General features: G+C 44.3%; 1 protein-coding gene across 1 annotated transcript in view; it reads left to right on the top strand.

Annotated features, from left to right (window-relative positions):
* The window catches only part of LOC128692266 (uncharacterized), a 330,098-nt gene extending 313,493 nt beyond the window's left edge, over positions 1 to 16,605 (top strand). Inside the window, exon 7 of the mRNA XM_070082095.1 lies at positions 15,655 to 16,605. Within this exon, the coding sequence (XP_069938196.1) occupies positions 15,655 to 15,741 (87 nt within the window). The 3' untranslated portion in view covers positions 15,742 to 16,605. The remainder of the gene's footprint in view (positions 1 to 15,654) is intronic.
* The last annotated feature ends 5,015 nt before the right edge of the window (positions 16,606 to 21,620 follow it).

The following is a 21,620-nucleotide window of genomic DNA, read 5'->3' as shown; positions in this document are numbered from 1 at the left end:
GGAACTTGCAATCCCATTCATTGACAACTGGAACAACTTTTATGGCAAACATGATATGTATGCAAGGGATGGGGTACATCTCTCTGGGGCAGGGGTGGTAGCACTTGTAGACTCGATTGAGAAGGCCATTGGTGAAATGCCTATGATTTTAAACTGATGGAAGATAGAGGTATGGGTGTGTGTGGGAAACAAGCAGGTTGCAACACTAGGGTTGGAAACAGTAAATGTATAAAAGGCATTCAGCATGAAGTTATAAATAAAGACAATAGATCAGGTCAGCAAACAAAGGGGGACAGCAGAGGGCAGCAAGGGACTAACTCCCTTAAGGTTTACTATACTAATAGCAGGAGTGTAAGAAATAAGATAGATGAGCTAAGATTAATTGCAAGTGCAGGAAACATAGATATTATTCCTATAACAGAGACCTGGCTCAATCTGAAAGATAGAGAGATGTCCTCTGAATGTCACATACAAGGCTATAAATTATTCCACACTGACAGGGTCAACAGGAAAGGTGGTGGAGTAGCGATGTATGTCAGAGACAATTTAAATTGTTGTGTTAGACAAGATATTAAATTAGAAGCGTCAGCCACTGAATCTGTTTGGTTACAGCTTCTCGAGGGCCGAGAAAAACTAATTTTGGGTGTGATTTACAGGGCCCCAAATCTTGATAGGGAGTGCAGTAAACTTCTATGGGACGAAATTCGTAAGGCATCTACATACGAAAACGTTGTGCTAATGGGAGATTTCAACTATAGACAGATTGACTGGAGCAATTTGACAGGAAATTTAGAGTCAGGTGACTTTCTTGATACGATCCAGGATTGTTTTTTAAAACAGTTTGTGACAGAGCCAACTAGGGGAAATAACCTCCTTGACTTGGTTCTTGCCAGTAGGGAAATACTAATTAATAATCTTGAGGTTAATGATGAGCTTGGGGAAAGTGATCACAAATCACTCAGTTTTAATATATCATGGAATTCCCCTAATAATGGCAATCAAGTCTCCGTCCCTGACTTTCGCTTGGCTGATTTCATAGGACTGAAAAATTACTTAGGTGGGCTGAACTGGAATGACCTGACTAAGGGTCAGGTAGGTGGTGATGGTTGCCGATATGATGCTTTCCAGGGCATAGTTCTAGCTGCTCAGTCAAATTATGTTCCAAATAGGGAAATCAGATCAAACAAAAATGATCCTAAATGGATGAACAATAGATTAAAATATCTGATTGGTCAAAAGAGAGGCATATATAGGCAAATCAATATACAGTAAAAAAAAAAAACTTTTGATAAAGAATTCCCCCCAAAATGCTGATGGATGTGTCTATAAGATTCCTTGTAAAATTTGTGATAAAGTTTATTACGGTCAAACTGGTAAAAATCTCGAACTAAGATTAAAACAACATAAATATAGCATTAGAACTGGACAAGATTCCAATGCTCTATTTATTCATGTAAGAGATTTTAACCATCCAATTGATTTTCAAAAAGTTGAGAAAGTAGTATCAAGCAAGTCCATGGTCGACAGGAATATAATTGAATCTTGTTTCATAAAAAGCAATTTTGACAATAATATGAATATTTCCTTTGGTTTATATAAATTAGATCCATTTATAATTAATAGAATTTGGGAAGAATTTAATAATACACTGGACAAATAATAATTTTTAAAATTTTCTTGGGTAGAATAGTTTGTGGGTGAGTTTTGCGAAGGACCTGTCCAGTTGGGTCGGCACGCGTCAGCAGGTGTTTAACCGTTGTGGGATCCGTTGTGGTACTTTCATAGTTCCTTGATCTGATAGTGAGGTGTTGCGCCAGACCCCTTATATACCTTCCTTGGATGATGTACTTTTTAAAGATTATTTGTCATAGTTAATTTATATAAACCATTGATAATGTGAATAGTCACGAAAGCGCTTGGAATTTTTTACTCTATTCTTTGTTGGTTCTCCCTTACCATGAAAACTTGGTTGATATGCCTTCTCTTCTTAAGACTTTTAATATTAAAGTTGTATTCAAAAATCTTGATACAGTAAAAAAAACTTTTGATAAAGAATTCCCCCCAAAATGCTGATGGATGTGTCTATAAGATTCCTTGTAAAATTTGCGATAAAGTTTATTACGGTCAAACTGGTAAAAATCTCGAACTAAGATTAAAACAACATAAATATAGCATTAGAACTGGACAAGATTCCAATGCTCTATTTATTCATGTAAGAGATTTTAACCATCCAATTGATTTTCAAAAAGTTGAGAAAGTAGTATCAAGCAAGTCCATGGTCGACAGGAATATAATTGAATCTTGTTTCATAAAAAGCAGTTTTGACAATAATATGAATATTTCCTATGGTTTATATAAATTAGATCCATTTATAATTAATAGAATTTGGGAAGAATTTAATAATACACTGGACAAATAATCTTTAAAATTTCTTATTTCTTGGGTAGAGTGGTTTGTGGGGTGGGTTGTGCCAAGGACCTGTCTAAGTTGGGTCGGCGCGCGTCAGGTGTTTAAACCGTTGTGGGATCTGATAGTGAGGTGCCGGCCAGACCCCTTATATAGCTTCCTTGGATGCTTTACTTTCATAGTTCCTTGATAATGTGAGTAGTCACGAAAGCGCTTGGAATTTCTCTATTCTTTCAGAGTGGTTGTTTTGCATATTCTGAAATCACCTGTTTAATGTGATCTTATTGCATATATATATATATATATATATATATATATATATATATATATATATATATATATATATATATATATATATATATATATATATATATACATATATATATATATATATATTATATATATATATATATATATATATATATATATGAGAGTAAGACACATGTGCAACATCTGGGTATCTTTATTGTAGACGTTTCGCCATCCAGTGGCTTTATCAATACAAATTCTAGGACATAACTTGAAGACAGTAGAACTATGTACAGAAGATGAGGTAATCAGTCCCTCAACCTAGGAGTAGGTGCGAACAGCACCATAGTCGTGGAGATTCTGAAGCAGAAGAAAGAATCCTGGCGCTTATATAGTAACGTCAGGTGTAGCAGACGAGGGCATATTCACTGGTAGGCGGGATTCCCCAGTTCTACTGTCTTCAAGTTATGTCCTAGAATTTGTATTGATAAAGCCACTGGATGGCGAAACGTCTACAATAAAGATACCCAGATGTTGCACATGTGTCTTACTCTCATCTTGTCGGTATTATATACCATTTCTTACACAACTTGTCAGACACTGCAACATCATGGAATCTTAATTCTGAGGACATGTACATAACCTTCACGACTACGACAACTACTACTACAACTAACCCATCTCTTTGGGAAGGACCTACTTCCACTGGGGAATCCCGCCTACCAGTGAATATGCCCTCGTCTGCTACACCTGACGTTACTATATAAGCGCCAGGATTCTTTCTTCTGCTTCAGAATCTCCACGACTATGGTGCTGTTCGCACCTACTCCTAGGTTGAGGGACTGATTACCTCATCTTCTGTACATAGTTCTACTGTCTTCAAGTTATGTCCTAGAATTTGTATTGATAAAGCCACTGGATGGCGAAACGTCTACAATAAAGATACCCAGATGTTGCACATGTGTCTTACTCTCATCTTGTCGGTATTATATACCATTTCTTACACACATATATATATATATATATATATATATATATATATATATATATATATATATATATATATATATATATATATTAATAGCTAAAAATATTTAAATGTATTCAGGTTGCTGTGCGATCCCAGGAAGGTAATCCCGTATTTCATCAACTCAGTCCCTGGTGCCTCACTCAGTTCCTGGTGCCTCACTCAGTCCCTGGTGCCTCACTCAGTTCCTGGTGCCTCACTCAGTCTCTGGTGCCTCACTCAGTCCCTGGTGCCTCACTCAGTCCCTGGTGCCTCAGTCAGTTCCTGGTGCCTCAGTCAGTTCCTGGTGCCTCACTCAGTTCCTGGTGCCTCACTCAGTCCCTGGTGCCTCACTCAGTTCCTGGTGCCTCACTCAGTCCCTGGTACCTCACTCAGTCCCTGGTGCCTCACTCAGTCCCTGGTGCCTCACTCAGTTCCTGGTGCCTCACTCAGTTCCTGGTGCGTCACTCAGTTCCTGGTGCCTCACTCAGTCCCTGGTGCCTCACTCAGTCCCTGGTGCCTCACTCAGTCCCTGGTGCCTCACTCAGTTCCTGGTGCCTCACTCAGTTCCTGGTGCCTCACTCAGTCCCTGGTGCCTCACTCAGTTCCTGGTGCCTCACTCAGTCCCTGGTGCCTCACTCAGTCCCTGGTGCCTCACTCAGTTCCTGGTGCCTCACTCAGTTCCTGGTGCCTCACTCAGTTCCTGGTGCCTCACTCAGTCCCTGGTGCCTCACTCAGTTCCTGGTGCCTCACTCAGTCCCTGGTGCCTCACTCAGTCCCTGGTGCCTCACTCAGTCCCTGGTGCCTCACTCAGTCCCTGGTGCCTCACTCAGTCCCTGGTGCCTCACTCAGTTCCTGGTGCCTCACTCAGTCCCTGGTGCCTCACTCAGTCCCTGGTGCCTCACTCAGTCCCTGGTGCCTCACTCAGTTCCTGGTGCCTCACTCAGTTCCTGGTGCCTCACTCAGTCCCTGGTGCCTCACTCAGTTCCTGGTGCCTCACTCAGTCCCTGGTGCCTCACTCAGTCCCTGGTGCCTCACTCAGTTCCTGGTGCCTCACTCAGTTCCTGGTGCCTCACTCAGTTCCTGGTGCCTCACTCAGTCCCTGGTGCCTCACTCAGTTCCTGGTGCCTCACTCAGTCCCTGGTGCCTCACTCAGTCCCTGGTGCCTCACTCAGTCCCTGGTGCCTCACTCAGTCCCTGGTGCCTCACTCAGTCCCTGGTGCCTCACTCAGTTCCTGGTGCCTCACTCAGTCCCTGGTGCCTCACTCAGTCCCTGGTGCCTCACTCAGTCCCTGGTGCCTCACTCAGTCCCTGGTGCCTCACTCAGTCCCTGGTGCCTCACTCAGTCCCTGGTGCCTCACTCAGTCCCTGGTGCCTCACTCAGTCCCTGGTGCCTCACTCAGTCCCTGGTGCCTCACTCAGTCCCTGGTGCCTCACTCAGTCCCTGGTGCCTCACTCAGTCCCTGGTGCCTCACTCAGTCCCTGGTGCCTCACTCAGTCCCTGGTGCCTCACTCAGTCCCTGGTGCCTCAGTGTTGGTGACCGGAACAAAACTGAGTGCACCATAAGTTGATAATGCTCTTAAATATTTGTGTTGAAGATCTGATAGGAATCATAAGAGACATTTATGTCATTGAAATTGTAAATTAGGATATGTACCGTCCAAATCTTATTAAACCTTTCAAAAAGACCAATGTCCAAAAATGCACAAACACATAATAATAATAATAATAATAATAATAATAATAATAATAATAATAATAATAATAATAATAATAATAATAATAATAATTAAAATATATAATATAATGAATATATAATTTTGACAGTGGGAAAAATGATGGTAGCAGATATCATCAGAAAATATAGTAAGCTACGTTGATTCTATATCGTCTTCTGCTGGAGACGTACTGTAAATCTGAAATTCTATATTTTTTCTTTAATTGGCTTCGAGAATTTTCCTATTCCTGGAACAGGTTTGTGTGGTGCTTGCTTGGTCAGCCAGGTTTGTGTGGTGCTTGCTTGGTCAGCCAGGTTTGTCTGGTGCTTGCTTGGTCAGCCAGGTTTGTGTGGTGCTTGCTTGGTCAGCCAGGTTTGTCTGGTGCTTGCTTGGTCAGCCAGGTTTGTCTGGTGCTTGCTTGGTCAGCCAGGTTTGTGTGGTGCTTGCTTGGTCAGCCAGGTTTGTCTGGTGCTTGCTTGGTCAGCCAGGTTTGTCTGGTGCTTGCTTGGTCAGCCAGGTTTGTCTGGTGCTTGCTTGGTCAGCCAGGTTTGTCTGGTGCTTGCTTGGTCAACCAGGTTTGTCTGGTGCTTGCTTGATCAACCAGGTTTGTCTGGTGCTTGCTTGATCAACCAGGTTTGTCTGGTGCTTGCTTGGTCAACCAGGTTTGTCTGGTGGTTGCTTGATCAACCAGGTTTGTCTGGTGCTTGCTTGGTCAGCCAGGTTTGTGTGGTGCTTGCTTGATCAACCAGGTTTGTGTGGTGCTTGCTTGGTCAGCCAGGTTTGTCTGGTGCTTGCTTGATCAACCAGGTTTGTCTGGTGCTTGCTTGATCAACCAGGTTTGTTTGGTGCTTGCTTGGTCAACCAGGTTTGTCTGGTGGTTGCTTGATCAACCAGGTTTGTCTGGTGCTTGCTTGGTCAACCAGGTTTGTCTGGTGCTTGCATGGTCAGCCAGGTTTGTGTGGTGCTTGCTTGGTCAGCCAGGTTTGTCTGGTGGTTGCTTGATCAACCAGGTTTGTCTGGTGCTTGCTTGGTCAACCAGGTTTGTCTGGTGCTTGCTTGGTCAGCCAGGTTTGTGTGGTGCTTGCTTGGTCAACCAGGTTTGTCTGGTGCTTGCTTGGTCAGCCAGGTTTGTGTGGTGCTTGCTTGATCAACCAGGTTTGTCTGGTGCTTGCTTGATCAACCAGGTTTGTCTGGTGCTTGCTTGGTCAGCCAGGTTTGTCTGGTGCTTGCTTGATCAACCAGGTTTGTGTGGTGCTTGCTTGGTCAACCAGGTTTGTGTGGTGCTTGCTTGGTCAGCCAGGTTTGTGTGGTGCTTGCTTGATCAACCAGGTTTGTGTGGTGCTTGCTTGGTCAGCCAGGTTTGTGTGGTGCTTGCTTGGTCAACCAGGTTTGTCTGGTGCTTGCTTGGTCAGCCAGGTTTGTGTGGTGCTTGCTTGATCAACCAGGTTTGTGTGGTGCTTGCTTGGTCAGCCAGGTTTGTCTGGTGCTTGCTTGGTCAGCCAGGTTTGTGTGGTGCTTGCTTGGTCAACCAGGTTTGTGTGGTGCTTGCTTGGTCAACCAGGTTTGTCTGGTGGTTGCTTGATCAACCAGGTTTGTCTGGTGCTTGCTTGGTCAACCAGGTTTGTCTGGTGCTTGCTTGGTCAGCCAGGTTTGTCTGGTGCTTGCTTGGTCAACCAGGTTTGTCTGGTGCTTGCTTGGTCAGCCAGGTTTGTCTGGTGCTTGCTTGGTCAGCCAGGTTTGTGTGGTGCTTGCTTGGTCAACCAGGTTTGTGTGGTGCTTGCTTGGTCAACCAGGTTTGTCTGGTGGTTGCTTGATCAACCAGGTTTGTCTGGTGCTTGCTTGGTCAACCAGGTTTGTCTGGTGCTTGCTTGGTCAGCCAGGTTTGTCTGGTGCTTGCTTGGTCAACCAGGTTTGTCTGGTGCTTGCTTGGTCAACCAGGTTTGTGTGGTGCTTGCTTGGTCAACCAGGTTTGTCTGGTGGTTGCTTGATCAACCAGGTTTGTCTGGTGCTTGCTTGGTCAACCAGGTTTGTGTGGTGCTTGCTTGGTCAGCCAGGTTTGTCTGGTGCTTGCTTGGTCAGCCAGGTTTGTGTGGTGCTTGCTTGGTCAACCAGGTTTGTGTGGTGCTTGCTTGGTCAACCAGGTTTGTCTGGTGGTTGCTTGATCAACCAGGTTTGTCTGGTGCTTGCTTGGTCAACCAGGTTTGTCTGGTGCTTGCTTGGTCAGCCAGGTTTGTCTGGTGCTTGCTTGGTCAACCAGGTTTGTCTGGTGCTTGCTTGGTCAACCAGGTTTGTGTGGTGCTTGCTTGGTCAACCAGGTTTGTCTGGTGGTTGCTTGATCAACCAGGTTTGTCTGGTGCTTGCTTGGTCAACCAGGTTTGTCTGGTGCTTGCTTGGTCAGCCAGGTTTGTCTGGTGCTTGCTTGGTCAACCAGGTTTGTGTGGTGCTTGCTTGGTCAGCCAGGTTTGTCTGGTGCTTGCTTGGTCAGCCAGGTTTGTCTGGTGCTTGCTTGGTCAACCAGGTTTGTGTGGTGCTTGCTTGGTCAGCCAGGTTTGTCTGGTGCTTGCTTGGTCAGCCAGGTTTGTCTGGTGCTTGCTTGGTCAGCCAGGTTTGTGTGGTGCTTGCTTGGTCAGCCAGGTTTGTCTGGTGCTTGCTTGGTCAGCCAGGTTTGTCTGGTGCTTGCTTGGTCAACCAGGTTTGTGTGGTGCTTGCTTGGTCAGCCAGGTTTGTCTGGTGCTTGCTTGGTCAGCCAGGTTTGTCTGGTGGTTGCTTGATCAACCAGGTTTGTCTGGTGCTTGCTTGGTCAACCAGGTTTGTCTGGTGCTTGCTTGGTCAGCCAGGTTTGTGTGGTGCTTGCTTGGTCAGCCAGGTTTGTCTGGTGCTTGCTTGGTCAGCCAGGTTTGTCTGGTGCTTGCTTGGTCAGCCAGGTTTGTCTGGTGCTTGCTTGGTCAGCCAGGTTTGTCTGGTGCTTGCTTGGTCAGCCAGGTTTGTCTGGTGCTTGCTTGGTCAACCAGGTTTGTGTGGTGCTTGCTTGGTCAGCCAGGTTTGTCTGGTGCTTGCTTGGTCAGCCAGGTTTGTGTGGTGCTTGCTTGGTCAACCAGGTTTGTCTGGTGGTTGCTTGATCAACCAGGTTTGTCTGGTGCTTGCTTGGTCAACCAGGTTTGTCTGGTGCTTGCTTGGTCAGCCAGGTTTGTGTGGTGCTTGCTTGGTCAGCCAGGTTTGTGTGGTGCTTGCTTGGTCAGCCAGGTTTGTCTGGTGCTTGCTTGGTCAGCCAGGTTTGTCTGGTGCTTGCTTGGTCAGCCAGGTTTGTCTGGTGCTTGCTTGGTCAGCCAGGTTTGTCTGGTGCTTGCTTGGTCAGCCAGGTTTGTCTGGTGCTTGCTTGGTCAACCAGGTTTGTGTGGTGCTTGCTTGGTCAGCCAGGTTTGTCTGGTGCTTGCTTGGTCAGCCAGGTTTGTGTGGTGCTTGCTTGGTCAACCAGGTTTGTCTGGTGGTTGCTTGATCAACCAGGTTTGTCTGGTGCTTGCTTGGTCAACCAGGTTTGTCTGGTGCTTGCTTGGTCAGCCAGGTTTGTGTGGTGCTTGCTTGGTCAGCCAGGTTTGTCTGGTGCTTGCTTGGTCAGCCAGGTTTGTCTGGTGCTTGCTTGGTCAGCCAGGTTTGTCTGGTGCTTGCTTGGTCAGCCAGGTTTGTCTGGTGCTTGCTTGGTCAGCCAGGTTTGTCTGGTGCTTGCTTGGTCAACCAGGTTTGTGTGGTGCTTGCTTGGTCAGCCAGGTTTGTCTGGTGCTTGCTTGGTCAGCCAGGTTTGTGTGGTGCTTGCTTGGTCAACCAGGTTTGTCTGGTGGTTGCTTGATCAACCAGGTTTGTCTGGTGCTTGCTTGGTCAACCAGGTTTGTCTGGTGCTTGCTTGGTCAGCCAGGTTTGTCTGGTGCTTGCTTGGTCAACCAGGTTTGTCTGGTGGTTGCTTGATCAACCAGGTTTGTCTGGTGCTTGCTTGGTCAGCCAGGTTTGTCTGGTGCTTGCTTGGTCAGCCAGGTTTGTGTGGTGCTTGCCTGGTCAGCCAGGTTTGTCTGGTGCTTGCTTGGTCAACCAGGTTTGTCTGGTGGTTGCTTGATCAACCAGGTTTGTCTGGTGCTTGCTTGGTCAGCCAGGTTTGTCTGGTGCTTGCTTGGTCAGCCAGGTTTGTGTGGTGCTTGCTTGGTCAGCCAGGTTTGTGTGGTGCTTGCTTGGTCAACCAGGTTTGTCTGGTGGTTGCTTGATCAACCAGGTTTGTCTGGTGCTTGCTTGGTCAGCCAGGTTTGTCTGGTGCTTGCTTGGTCAGCCAGGTTTGTGTGGTGCTTGCTTGGTCAGCCAGGTTTGTGTGGTGCTTGCTTGGTCAACCAGGTTTGTCTGGTGGTTGCTTGATCAACCAGGTTTGTCTGGTGCTTGCTTGGTCAACCAGGTTTGTCTGGTGCTTGCTTGGTCAGCCAGGTTTGTGTGGTGCTTGCTTGGTCAGCCAGGTTTGTCTGGTGCTTGCTTGGTCAGCCAGGTTTGTCTGGTGCTTGCTTGGTCAGCCAGGTTTGTCTGGTGCTTGCTTGGTCAGCCAGGTTTGTCTGGTGCTTGCTTGGTCAGCCAGGTTTGTCTGGTGCTTGCTTGGTCAACCAGGTTTGTGTGGTGCTTGCTTGGTCAGCCAGGTTTGTCTGGTGCTTGCTTGGTCAGCCAGGTTTGTGTGGTGCTTGCTTGGTCAACCAGGTTTGTCTGGTGGTTGCTTGATCAACCAGGTTTGTCTGGTGCTTGCTTGGTCAACCAGGTTTGTCTGGTGCTTGCTTGGTCAGCCAGGTTTGTCTGGTGCTTGCTTGGTCAACCAGGTTTGTCTGGTGGTTGCTTGATCAACCAGGTTTGTCTGGTGCTTGCTTGGTCAGCCAGGTTTGTCTGGTGCTTGCTTGGTCAGCCAGGTTTGTGTGGTGCTTGCCTGGTCAGCCAGGTTTGTCTGGTGCTTGCTTGGTCAACCAGGTTTGTCTGGTGGTTGCTTGATCAACCAGGTTTGTCTGGTGCTTGCTTGGTCAGCCAGGTTTGTCTGGTGCTTGCTTGGTCAGCCAGGTTTGTGTGGTGCTTGCTTGGTCAGCCAGGTTTGTCTGGTGCTTGCTTGGTCAACCAGGTTTGTCTGGTGGTTGCTTGATCAACCAGGTTTGTCTGGTGCTTGCTTGGTCAGCCAGGTTTGTCTGGTGCTTGCTTGGTCAGCCAGGTTTGTGTGGTGCTTGCTTGGTCAGCCAGGTTTGTCTGGTGCTTGCTTGGTCAGCCAGGTTTGTCTGGTGCTTGCTTGGTCAGCCAGGTTTGTCTGGTGCTTGCTTGGTCAGCCAGGTTTGTCTGGTGCTTGCTTGGTCAACCAGGTTTGTCTGGTGCTTGCTTGGTCAACCAGGTTTGTCTGGTGCTTGCTTGGTCAGCCAGGTTTGTCTGGTGCTTGCTTGGTCAGCCAGGTTTGTCTGGTGCTTGCTTGGTCAGCCAGGTTTGTCTGGTGCTTGCTTGGTCAGCCAGGTTTGTGTGGTGCTTGCTTGGTCAGCCAGGTTTGTGTGGTGCTTGCTTGGTCAGCCAGGTTTGTCTGGTGCTTGCTTGGTCAGCCAGGTTTGTCTGGTGCTTGCTTGGTCAACCAGGTTTGTGTGGTGCTTGCTTGGTCAGCCAGGTTTGTCTGGTGCTTGCTTGGTCAACCAGGTTTGTCTGGTGCTTGCTTGGTCAGCCAGGTTTGTGTGGTGCTTGCTTGGTCAACCAGGTTTGTCTGGTGCTTGCTTGGTCAGCCAGGTTTGTGTGGTGCTTGCTTGGTCAGCCAGGTTTGTCTGGTGCTTGCTTGGTCAACCAGGTTTGTGTGGTGCTTGCTTGGTCAGCCAGGTTTGTCTGGTGCTTGCTTGGTCAGCCAGGTTTGTCTGGTGCTTGCTTGGTCAGCCAGGTTTGTGTGGTGCTTGCTTGGTCAGCCAGGTTTGTCTGGTGCTTGCTTGGTCAGCCAGGTTTGTGTGGTGCTTGCTTGGTCAGCCAGGTTTGTGTGGTGCTTGGTTGGTCAGCCAGGTTTGTGTGGTGCTTGCTTGGTCAGCCAGGTTTGTGTGGTGCTTGCTTGGTCAACCAGGTTTGTCTGGTACTTGCTTGGTCAGCCAGGTTTGTCTGGTGCTTGCTTGGTCAACCAGGTTTGTCTGGTGCTTGCTTGGTCAGCCAGGTTTGTCTGGTGCTTGCTTGGTCAGCCAGGTTTGTGTGGTGCTTGCTTGGTCAGCCAGGTTTGTGTGGTGCTTGCTTGGTCAGCCAGGTTTGTCTGGTGCTTGCTTGGTCAGCCAGGTTTGTCTGGTGCTTGCTTGGTCAACCAGGTTTGTGTGGTGCTTGCTTGGTCAGCCAGGTTTGTCTGGTGCTTGCTTGGTCAACCAGGTTTGTCTGGTGCTTGCTTGGTCAGCCAGGTTTGTGTGGTGCTTGCTTGGTCAACCAGGTTTGTCTGGTGCTTGCTTGGTCAGCCAGGTTTGTCTGGTGCTTGCTTGGTCAGCCAGGTTTGTCTGGTGCTTGCTTGGTCAGCCAGGTTTGTCTGGTGCTTGCTTGGTCAGCCAGGTTTGTGTGGTGCTTGCTTGGTCAGCCAGGTTTGTGTGGTGCTTGCTTGGTCAGCCAGGTTTGTGTGGTGCTTGCTTGGTCAGCCAGGTTTGTCTGGTGCTTGCTTGGTCAACCAGGTTTGTCTGGTGCTTGCTTGGTCAGCCAGGTTTGTCTGGTGCTTGCTTGGTCAGCCAGGTTTGTGTGGTGCTTGCTTGGTCAGCCAGGTTTGTGTGGTGCTTGCTTGGTCAGCCAGGTTTGTGTGGTGCTTGCTTGGTCAGCCAGGTTTGTCTGGTGCTTGCTTGGTCAGCCAGGTTTTTGCTGCTGGTAGCCAGAAGACCAACATGAATATATTAGATGTTGCTGCTTCAGTGAATAGTGTTTTTGTTAATGTTGGTCCCGTTAATAGGGGGTGTCTTGATGCTAGTGATGATCTCATGATCCACTCACTTGGAGCCACCCTTCCTTTACATAAAACCTAATTACCTCCCTTCACCAAGCGCGGTATGACCAAACAGGGTGGCTGCGTTACTATAATAACAATAAATATAAAAATATTAGTAATAATAATCATATGTATATTAATAATAATCGTAATATATATATATATATATATATATATATATATATATATATATATATATATATATATATATATATATATATATATATATATATATATATATATATATATATATATAAGACAAATTATTCCTGATAACCTCAGTGACTCAACAGGAATACAGGACCATAACTATGCCAGTGCTATCGTTGAATGGGAGACTCTTGCTGCTCCAGCACCAAACCCTAGTGCAGCATTGGCTCACAGTCAAGCTGAGATGGCTCGATCACTGAAAACATGCTTGCCAACATGCTCAAGGCTGTAACATCAGACAGGGAGACTGCCCATCTCCAGGCTGTGAGCGCATATCACTCCGGCGACTTCCTCCAAACAGTTCCCATATCGGCACCTCGACCCAAAGACCCTCCGTATTGCAGTGGCTCTGCGCCTTGCTGTCCCAGTTCACACGGAATATACGTGTATTTGCGTCGAAGTGCAAGCCAACCAAGGGCTGGCATGCAAGACATAATGAGGTCAACGACATAAAGAGAAGCCTTGCTACAGCTGGATGCCCAGCCGAGAGGGAGCCCAAATCACTAGCAGCCAACAATACCCATAACCCAGCAAACTGCCCCGATGGGATCACCATCTATCCTTGGAAGAATGGCAAGCTCTTAGCATGGGACTATATCTGTGTGTCCACACTGGCTGACACCTATATCCGCCACAGTGTCGGGCAACAGGGAGGAGCTGCTGATCACAGGGAGGAGTACAAGATCAGCAAGTACAGGGACATAAGCCAACAGTATCAATTTGTCCCAGTGGGATCAGAGACCTTGGGATCATGGGGAAAAAAATGAAACACGTTTCCTTAAATAATTGGGCTCCAGATCATCGACACCACCAGGGATCCATGGGCAGCCACTTTCATGTTCCAGCGCCTCAGCATGGCCATCCAGAGGGGAAATGCTTGCTGCATACTTGGCTCGCGTCCAGCCTCGGAGTAGCTGGAAGAAATCCATAATCTTTAACATATTGTACCATTGTATTCATGTTTGTGTTTCCTGTAAATGTATTTTGTCTTTTAATAAATTTTCCCATAGAATATAAAATGAAGGGGGTGATAGAAGAAAATATTCAAACAGCTCCGAGGAGAACCTTGAGTTTTCCCTGAGGTACGTTTATTGTCTTCTCTGAGGATGAGGGTCCCCATTCCAGCCATAGAAGTGGTACCTCCCAATGTTTTGATATATATATATATATATATATATTCTTTCTTTCAACAAACCGGCCGTATCCCACCGAGGCAGGGTGGCCCAAAAAGAAAAACGAAAGTTTCTCTTTTTAAATTTAGTAATTTATACAGGAGAAGGGGTTACTAGCCCCTTGCTCCCGGCATTTCAGTCGCCTCTTACAACACGCATGGCTTACGGAGGAAGAATTCTGTTCCACTTCCCCATGGAGATAAGAGGAAATAAACAAGAATAAGAACTAGAAAGAAAATAGAAGAAAACCCAGAGGGGTGTGTATATATATATGCTTGTACATGTATGTGTAGTGTGACCTAAGTGTAAGTAGAAGTAGCAAGACGTACCTGAAATCTTGCATGTTCATGAGACAGAAAAAAGGACACCAGCAATCCTACCATCATGTAAAACAATTACAGGCTTTCATTTTACACTCACTTGACAGGACGGTAGTACCTCCCTGGGCGGTTACTGTCTACCAACCTACTACCTAGGTTATATATATATATATATATATATATATATATATATATATATATATATATATATATATATATATATATATATATATTCAACAAACCGACAGTGTGGCCCAAAAAGAAAAACGAAAGTTTCTCTTTTTAAATTTAGTAATATATACAGGAGAAGGGATTACTAGACGCTTGCTCCCGGCATTTTAGTCGCCTCTTACAACACGCATGACTTACGTAGGAAGAATTCTGTTCCACTTCCCCATGGAGGTAAGAAGAAATAAACAAGAAGAAGAACTAGAAAGAAAATAGAAGAAAACCCAGAGGGGTGTATATATATATATATATATATATATATATATATATATATATATATATATATATATATATATATGCATATATATATGTGTATATATATATGTGTGTATATATATATATATATATATATATATATATATATGTTTGTACATGTATGTGTAGTGTGACCTAAGTGTAAGTAGAAGTAGCAAGACGTACCTGAAATCTTGCATGTGTATGAGTCAGAAAAAAAAGACACCAGCAATCCTACCATCATGTAAAACAATTACAGGCTTTCGTTTTACACTCACCTCGCAGGACGGTAGTACCTCCCTGGGTGGTTGCTGTCTACCAACCTACCACCTATATATATATATATATATATATATATATATATATATATATATATATATATATATATATATATATATATATATATATATATATATATATATATGTATATATATATATATATATATATATATATATATATATATATATATATATATATATATATATGCAATAAGATCACAGTAAATATGTCGTGCCGAATATGTAAAACTGGTCAATTAGCAAGAACTCATTTAAAATTAAGTCCTTTCTAAAATTTTCTCTTATACTTTTAAAGATATATATTTTTCATTAATGTTGATGTAAAAATTTTTAATTTTGCACCAAAAGAATCTTAGAAAACTTACCTAACCTTATTATGACAAGAACAATTTATTTTAGCCTAACCCAACTAAATATATTTCAGATTTGTTTACAATAATTTAATACTAAATAAACCCAGTGAAATATATTTTTTTTTCGTTAGGTTCAGAATGATTTTGGCGAAATTATTATATACACAAATTTTCACTTGTCCTATATGACAAGATGAACGTTGCTATTTAAGCCAAGATGGCAAGTTCTGCCTATTCGGCACGACATATATATATATATATATATATATATATATATATATATATATATATATATATATATATATATATATATATATATATATATATATATATATATATTGCTAATAATAACAATAATAATAATACTCTACTACTAAAATAATGATTATAATATACTACTGATAATGATAACTATATATATATATGTCAATCAGGGACTTCTCCAGTATATAATTATTTACACTTAACAACTTTGTTTTATTTGCAGAGTCAAATTAAATTTCTGCAGCGGTGGGAAGACAAACTATGGAAGCGCTCTCAAGACAAGTCAACACTACAGCCACACAAGCTTTAACCCTCGACCGTACTTCTCCTTAGGACAGACGCCGTTACAATATATGGCAGTACCTTGGTTCTTCCTCTGTGTCATCTGTTATATGTTGCACTATCTGGGCCTTCGTCTGAATCATATGTTACTAGGTGGTACTCTCTTGGCACTCCATCTGGGTCATTTGCTACAGTATGTGGCACTACCTTGGCCCTCCATCTGGGCCATTTATGATATGTGACACTCTGTTAGCCTTTCATCTGGCCATCATCCTTCAATGTGGCACTACCTTGGTTCTTCATCTGGGCCATCCTTTTACATGTGGCACTACCTTGGCCCTTCATTACTATCATGTCAGGTTTTCCAGCTAACTCATCAGTCTATAACTCACGCTAGCCTGATCCTTGAACCTTGATCTGACTCTTTCATCATGATCTGATACTTCTTGAAATAACACTTCTTGAAATGACACTTCTTGACCATACTCTTACGTCTTGACACTCACATCTGGACCTGTCACTTATATCTTAACCTGGCACTTGCATCTTAAAATGACACATCTTCACCTGACACTAACATCTTAACCTGACACTTACATATGCGCCTGGCTCTCACATATTGACCTAACACTCACAACATGACTCGAGACTTGCAGCTTAACCTGACACTTTCATCTTGACTTGACACTTTCAGCTAAGTTGACTCTTAAATCATATGACACTTAAATCATGACCTGACACTTACATCTTAACTCACTCTACTCCAAGAACTTGAAGCACAACATATCCCGAACAGTTGAATTCATGCCAAATATACATATGAAGAATAATATTTTAGATTCCCTAATCATAAAAATTAAAATTATTCTAACTTACATATACTTCAAGAAGTCTTACAATGTGAATTATAAAAACATTTTTTTAAGTATATTTAATGTCTATATTGAAATATTGATTGTCAGAAAACAAGCCAAGTTTAGGTTGCTGGCCTTCTTATCATCGATGCCGAGGATGAGAGACTACTCACTCCCGTCTTCGAATAGGAGAGATGCCCTGTTCCACTCTGTGAGAATTATCAGGTTCCAGTTTCAGTTTGCTATATTGAAAGCATTGTCGTTGATTAATTCATGAAATGGAGATCATTTAATACAAGGAGTGGTAGAGGCTTGATCCTCCATCAGTACATCGTTTCCAGGTCTTTGTCCAGCCTGGTAGTAGGTATTCGCCAGTCTAGAGCATATCATTTTTTGGTCTGTATTTAGTTAGTGTCTGTATTTTGTTAGCTCCCTCACCTGTCCCTCGTGTGGCTTCCTTACCTACCCCTCACGTGGCTCTTTCACCTGTCCCTCATGTGGCTCTTTCACCTGCCCCTCATGTGTTTCCCTGTATATGATCTTCGTGTGGCTTTCTCATCTGCCCTTTCCCGTAGTCCCTTTACTTTCCCAATCCTATGCATCCATCACCTGCCTCCTCCTGTGGCTCCTTCACTTTTCCAGTCCTGTGGAACCATCACCTGCCTCCTCTTATGTCTCCCTCTCCTTCCTCCTGTGATTCCCTTACCTGCACCTCATACCCTCACATGCATTCGTGTGGCTCCCTCATCTGCCCCCTCCTGTACCTCCCTCACTTACCTGGAGTATTCCTGAAGAGTTTCGGGGATCAACGGCCCCGTGGCCCGGTCAGTGACTAGGCCTCGCGATGGATCAGGGCCTGATCAACCATGCTGATTCTGTGTTAGGTAAGACACATATGCAACAGTTAGGTATCTTTATTTCGAAACGTTTCGCCTACACAGTAGGCTTCTTCAGTCGAGTACAGAAAAGTTGATAGAAGCAGAAGAGACTTTTCTGTACTCGACTGAAGAAGCCTACTGTGTAGGCGAAACGTTTCGAAATAAAGGTACCTAACTGTTGCATATGTGTCTTACCTAACAACCTGTCAGTATTCTATACCATTTTGATGTTCATGCTGATTCTGCTTGCCGCACGCAAACCGACGAACGAACCACAGCCCAGCTGGTCAAGTACTGATTTTAGGTCCCTGTCCAGCTCCCACTTGAAGATGGCCAAGGGTCTATTGGTAATCCCCCTTATGTATACTTGGAGGCAGTTGAACAATTTTGGGTCCCTGTTGCTTATTGTGTTGTCTCTTAGCGTACTCGTTTTTCCTTGAGGGGAAGTTGCATCTCCTGCCGAGTCTTTTGCTTTCGTAGGGAGTAATTTTCGTGTGCAGATTTGGTATTAATCCCTCCAGGATTTTCCAAGCGTATATTATCATGTATCTTTCTCGCTTGCATTCCAGGGAATGCAAATCAAGGGACTTCAACCATATCTAGTAATTTAGGTGCTTTACCGTACTTATGTGTGCCATGAAGATTCTCTGCACATTCTCCAGGTCAACAGTATTGCCTGCCTTAAAAAAGGCCATCGGTTTACAACAATATTCCAACCTAAAGAGAGCAAGCAATTTGAAGAGAATTATCATGGGCATGGCATCCCTAGTTTTGAAGGTTCTCATTATCCATCTTATCATTTTTCTAGCAGATGTGGTAGATGCATTATTGTGACCTTTGAAAGTGAGATACTCTGACATTAACACTCACAAGAGTTTTTCGCTCTATTGTGGGGTTGGAATTTGTTTTATATTCCGATTTAGTTTTAATTTCCTCAAGTTTTCCATATCGGAGTAATTGAAATTTCTTTTCACTGAACTTCATATTATTTTCTACTGCCCATTTAAAGATTTGGTTGATGTTCACTGGCACTGTCTTCCATGGAGGACACTGTCGTGCAAATTCGGGCGTCATCCGCAAAGGAAGACACGGTGCTATGGCTTACATCTCTGTCTATGTCAGATATGAGTATAAGGAACAGGATGGGAGCGAGCTTTGTGCCTTGTGGAATAGAGCTTTTCACTGTGGCTACCTCAGACATTATTCTTTTTGCTAGTACGCTTTGTGGTCTATTTGTTAAAAAGTTATAGATCCATCTTCCAACTTTTCCTGTTATTCCTTTATCACGCATTTTGTGTACTATTACATCATGGTCACACTTGTCAAAGGCTTTCTCAGTGTCTGTGTGTACTACATCCACATTTTGTTTGTCCTCCAGTGCATCTAAGACCTTGTCATAGTTGTCTTGTAGTTGGGACAGGCAGGAGCGGTTTGCTCTAAACCTATGTTGCCCTGGGTTGTGTAACTGATGGGTATCTAGATGGGTGGCGATCGTGCTTCTTAGAACCCTTTCGAAGATTTTTGCAATTGCTTTACGGCCCCCTTTGTGAAGTGGGGCTATGTCTCTTGTTTTTAGTGACTGTGGGATGATCCTTGTATCTATGCTCCCTCTCCATAGAATGCCAAAGGCACGTTACAGGGACTTCTTACAGTTCTTGATGAACACGGAATTCCATGAGTCTGGGCTTGAGGCAGAGTGCATGGGCATGTCATTTATTGCCTTTTCGAAGTTATGTGGTGTTAGGATAATATCAGAGATTTTTTAATTGACCAAATTTTGAGTCTCGGTCAAAAAAAAAAATAATTTAGGTCGTCTACTCTTGGTTTGGTTAATGGCTCACTAAACATCGAGTCATACTGGGACTTTCGTATCTTACTCATTTCTTTGCTGTCATAAATTGTATTTTTTTCCAATTTCACCGATTGCTTTTAGCTCTTCCTGGGTTTCTTGTTTCCCATACAATTCCATAAGCTTAAGTTCGATATTTGCTATTTCTCTGACCAGTGCCTCCCTTCGTATTTCAGATATACTGGCCCCTTTCAGCAGCTCAGTGATCCTTCGCCTTCGCCTGTATAGGGAGTGTCTTTCTCTTTCTAGTTTACACCTCTTCCTTTTTTCTTAAAGGAATGGGCCTTGAGCATACCTCAAGTGCCAGTGTTAATTATTTCTAGGCAGAGGTTTGGATCCATGTTGTTTAGGATTTCTTCCCGGCTTGTTTCATTTAGGACATGGTTGACTTGATCCTGCTATATGTTTTTGTTATTAAAGTTGAATTTGATGAAGGCACCCTTGTAACTCTTCACATTTTGCTGATCAGGGACCCTGAGCATACAGGTCTGTACCTCTGTCATGTTGTAATCTGACTATCCTGTCTTTGATACGGTTATATTGCAACATATGGGAATCTTTATTGAGAAACGTTTCACCACACAGTGGCTTCATCAGTCCTATACAAACAGGAAGGTAGAAGGAGAGGGGGAGTTTGGGGTAATCAGTACCTCAGCCTGGAGTCGATATGTTCAGTCCATCAATCTTGTAGACTGATGGACTGAACACATTCCACTGCACACATTCCACTGCACACTGAACACATTCCACTGCAGGTGGTGGACACCTGCAGTAGAACAAGATTATAAACGCCAACCAGCACAGATTCATGGAAGGCAAATCCTGTGTCACAAACCTACTGGAGTTTTACGACAAGGTAAAAGAAGTAAGACACAAGAGAGAGGGGTGGGTTGATTGCATTTTCCTGGACTACAAGAAGGCCTTCAACACGCTCCTCACAAGAGATTAGTGCAAAAGCTAGAGGATCAGGCATGCATAACAGGAAGGGCACTGCAATAGATCAGAGAGTACCTGACAGGGAGGCAACAACGATTCATGGTACGTGATGAGGTATCACAGTGGGTGCCTGTGACGAGCGGGTCCCACAGGGGTCAGTCCTAGGACCATTGCTATTTTTGGTATATGTGAATGACATGATGGAAAGGATAGACTCAGAAATGTCCCTATTCGCCGATGATGTGAAGTTAATGAGGAGAATTAAATCAGGTGAGGATCAGGCAGGACTACAAAGAGACCTGGACAGGCTGGACGCGTGGTCCAGCGACTGGCTCCTAGAATTTAACCCCAAATGCAAAGTCATGAAGATCGGGGAAGGGCAAAGAAGACCGCTGAGAGAGTATAGGCTAGGCGGCCAAAGACTGCAAACCTCACTCAAGGAGAAAGATCTTGAGGTGAGTATAACACCGAGCACGTCTCCGGAAGCACACATTAACCAGATAACTGCTACAGCATATGAGCGCCTGGAAAATCTTAGAATAGCGTTCCGATACCTCAGTAAAGAATCGTTCAAAACTGTACACCGTGTACGTCAGGTCAATACTGGAGTATACAGCAGTGGTTTGGAACTCACACCAGGTCAAACACGTAAAGAAATTAGAGAAAACGCAAAGGTTTGCAACAAGGCTGGTTCCAGAGCTAGGGGAAATGTCATACGAAGAAAGGTTAAGGGAAATCTGCTTGACGACACTGGAGGACAGGAGGGTTAGGGGAGACATGATAACGACATACAAAATACTGCGAGGAATAGATAAGATGGACAGAGACAGGATATTCCAGTGAGGGGACACAGACACAAGAGGTCACAATTGGAAGTCGAAGACTCAGATGAGTCAAAGGGATGTTAGGAAGTATTTCTCCAGTCATAGAGTAGTCAGAAAGTAGGATAGTCTGGCAAGTGATGTAGTGGAGGCAGGATCCATACATAGCTTTAAGAAGAGGTATGATAAAGTTCATGGAGCAGGAAGAGCGATCTAGTAGCGGCCAGTGAAGAGGTGGCGCCAGAAGCTGTGGCTAGACCCCTGCAACCACAACTAGGTAAGTACACATGCACACTAAAACAATAACTATTTCATAAATTAAAATTCCTCACTAAAAAGTTCACCGAAGCTTTGGCAAGCGCTTCAGTGATTATAAAAAAAATAATTACGGTTGACGCCGATAGCAGCCAATAAAAAAAATGACGCACAATCTGGAAAAAATCATTATCTGCAGAGGGAAGTTCACCAGACGACAAACATCCGTGGGTTAGGTGATCAGTCCTCAGACCACTGCTACATGATCAGTCCTCAGACCACTGCTACATGATCAGTCTTCAGACCACTGCTAC

This window comes from Cherax quadricarinatus, chromosome 6 (genome assembly GCF_038502225.1).
Source record: "Cherax quadricarinatus isolate ZL_2023a chromosome 6, ASM3850222v1, whole genome shotgun sequence".
In the NCBI taxonomy this organism is placed as follows: Eukaryota; Metazoa; Arthropoda; class Malacostraca; order Decapoda; family Parastacidae; genus Cherax; species Cherax quadricarinatus.
Note: the sequence above shows the minus strand (reverse complement) of the source record. Positions and strands in the feature narration are given on the sequence as shown.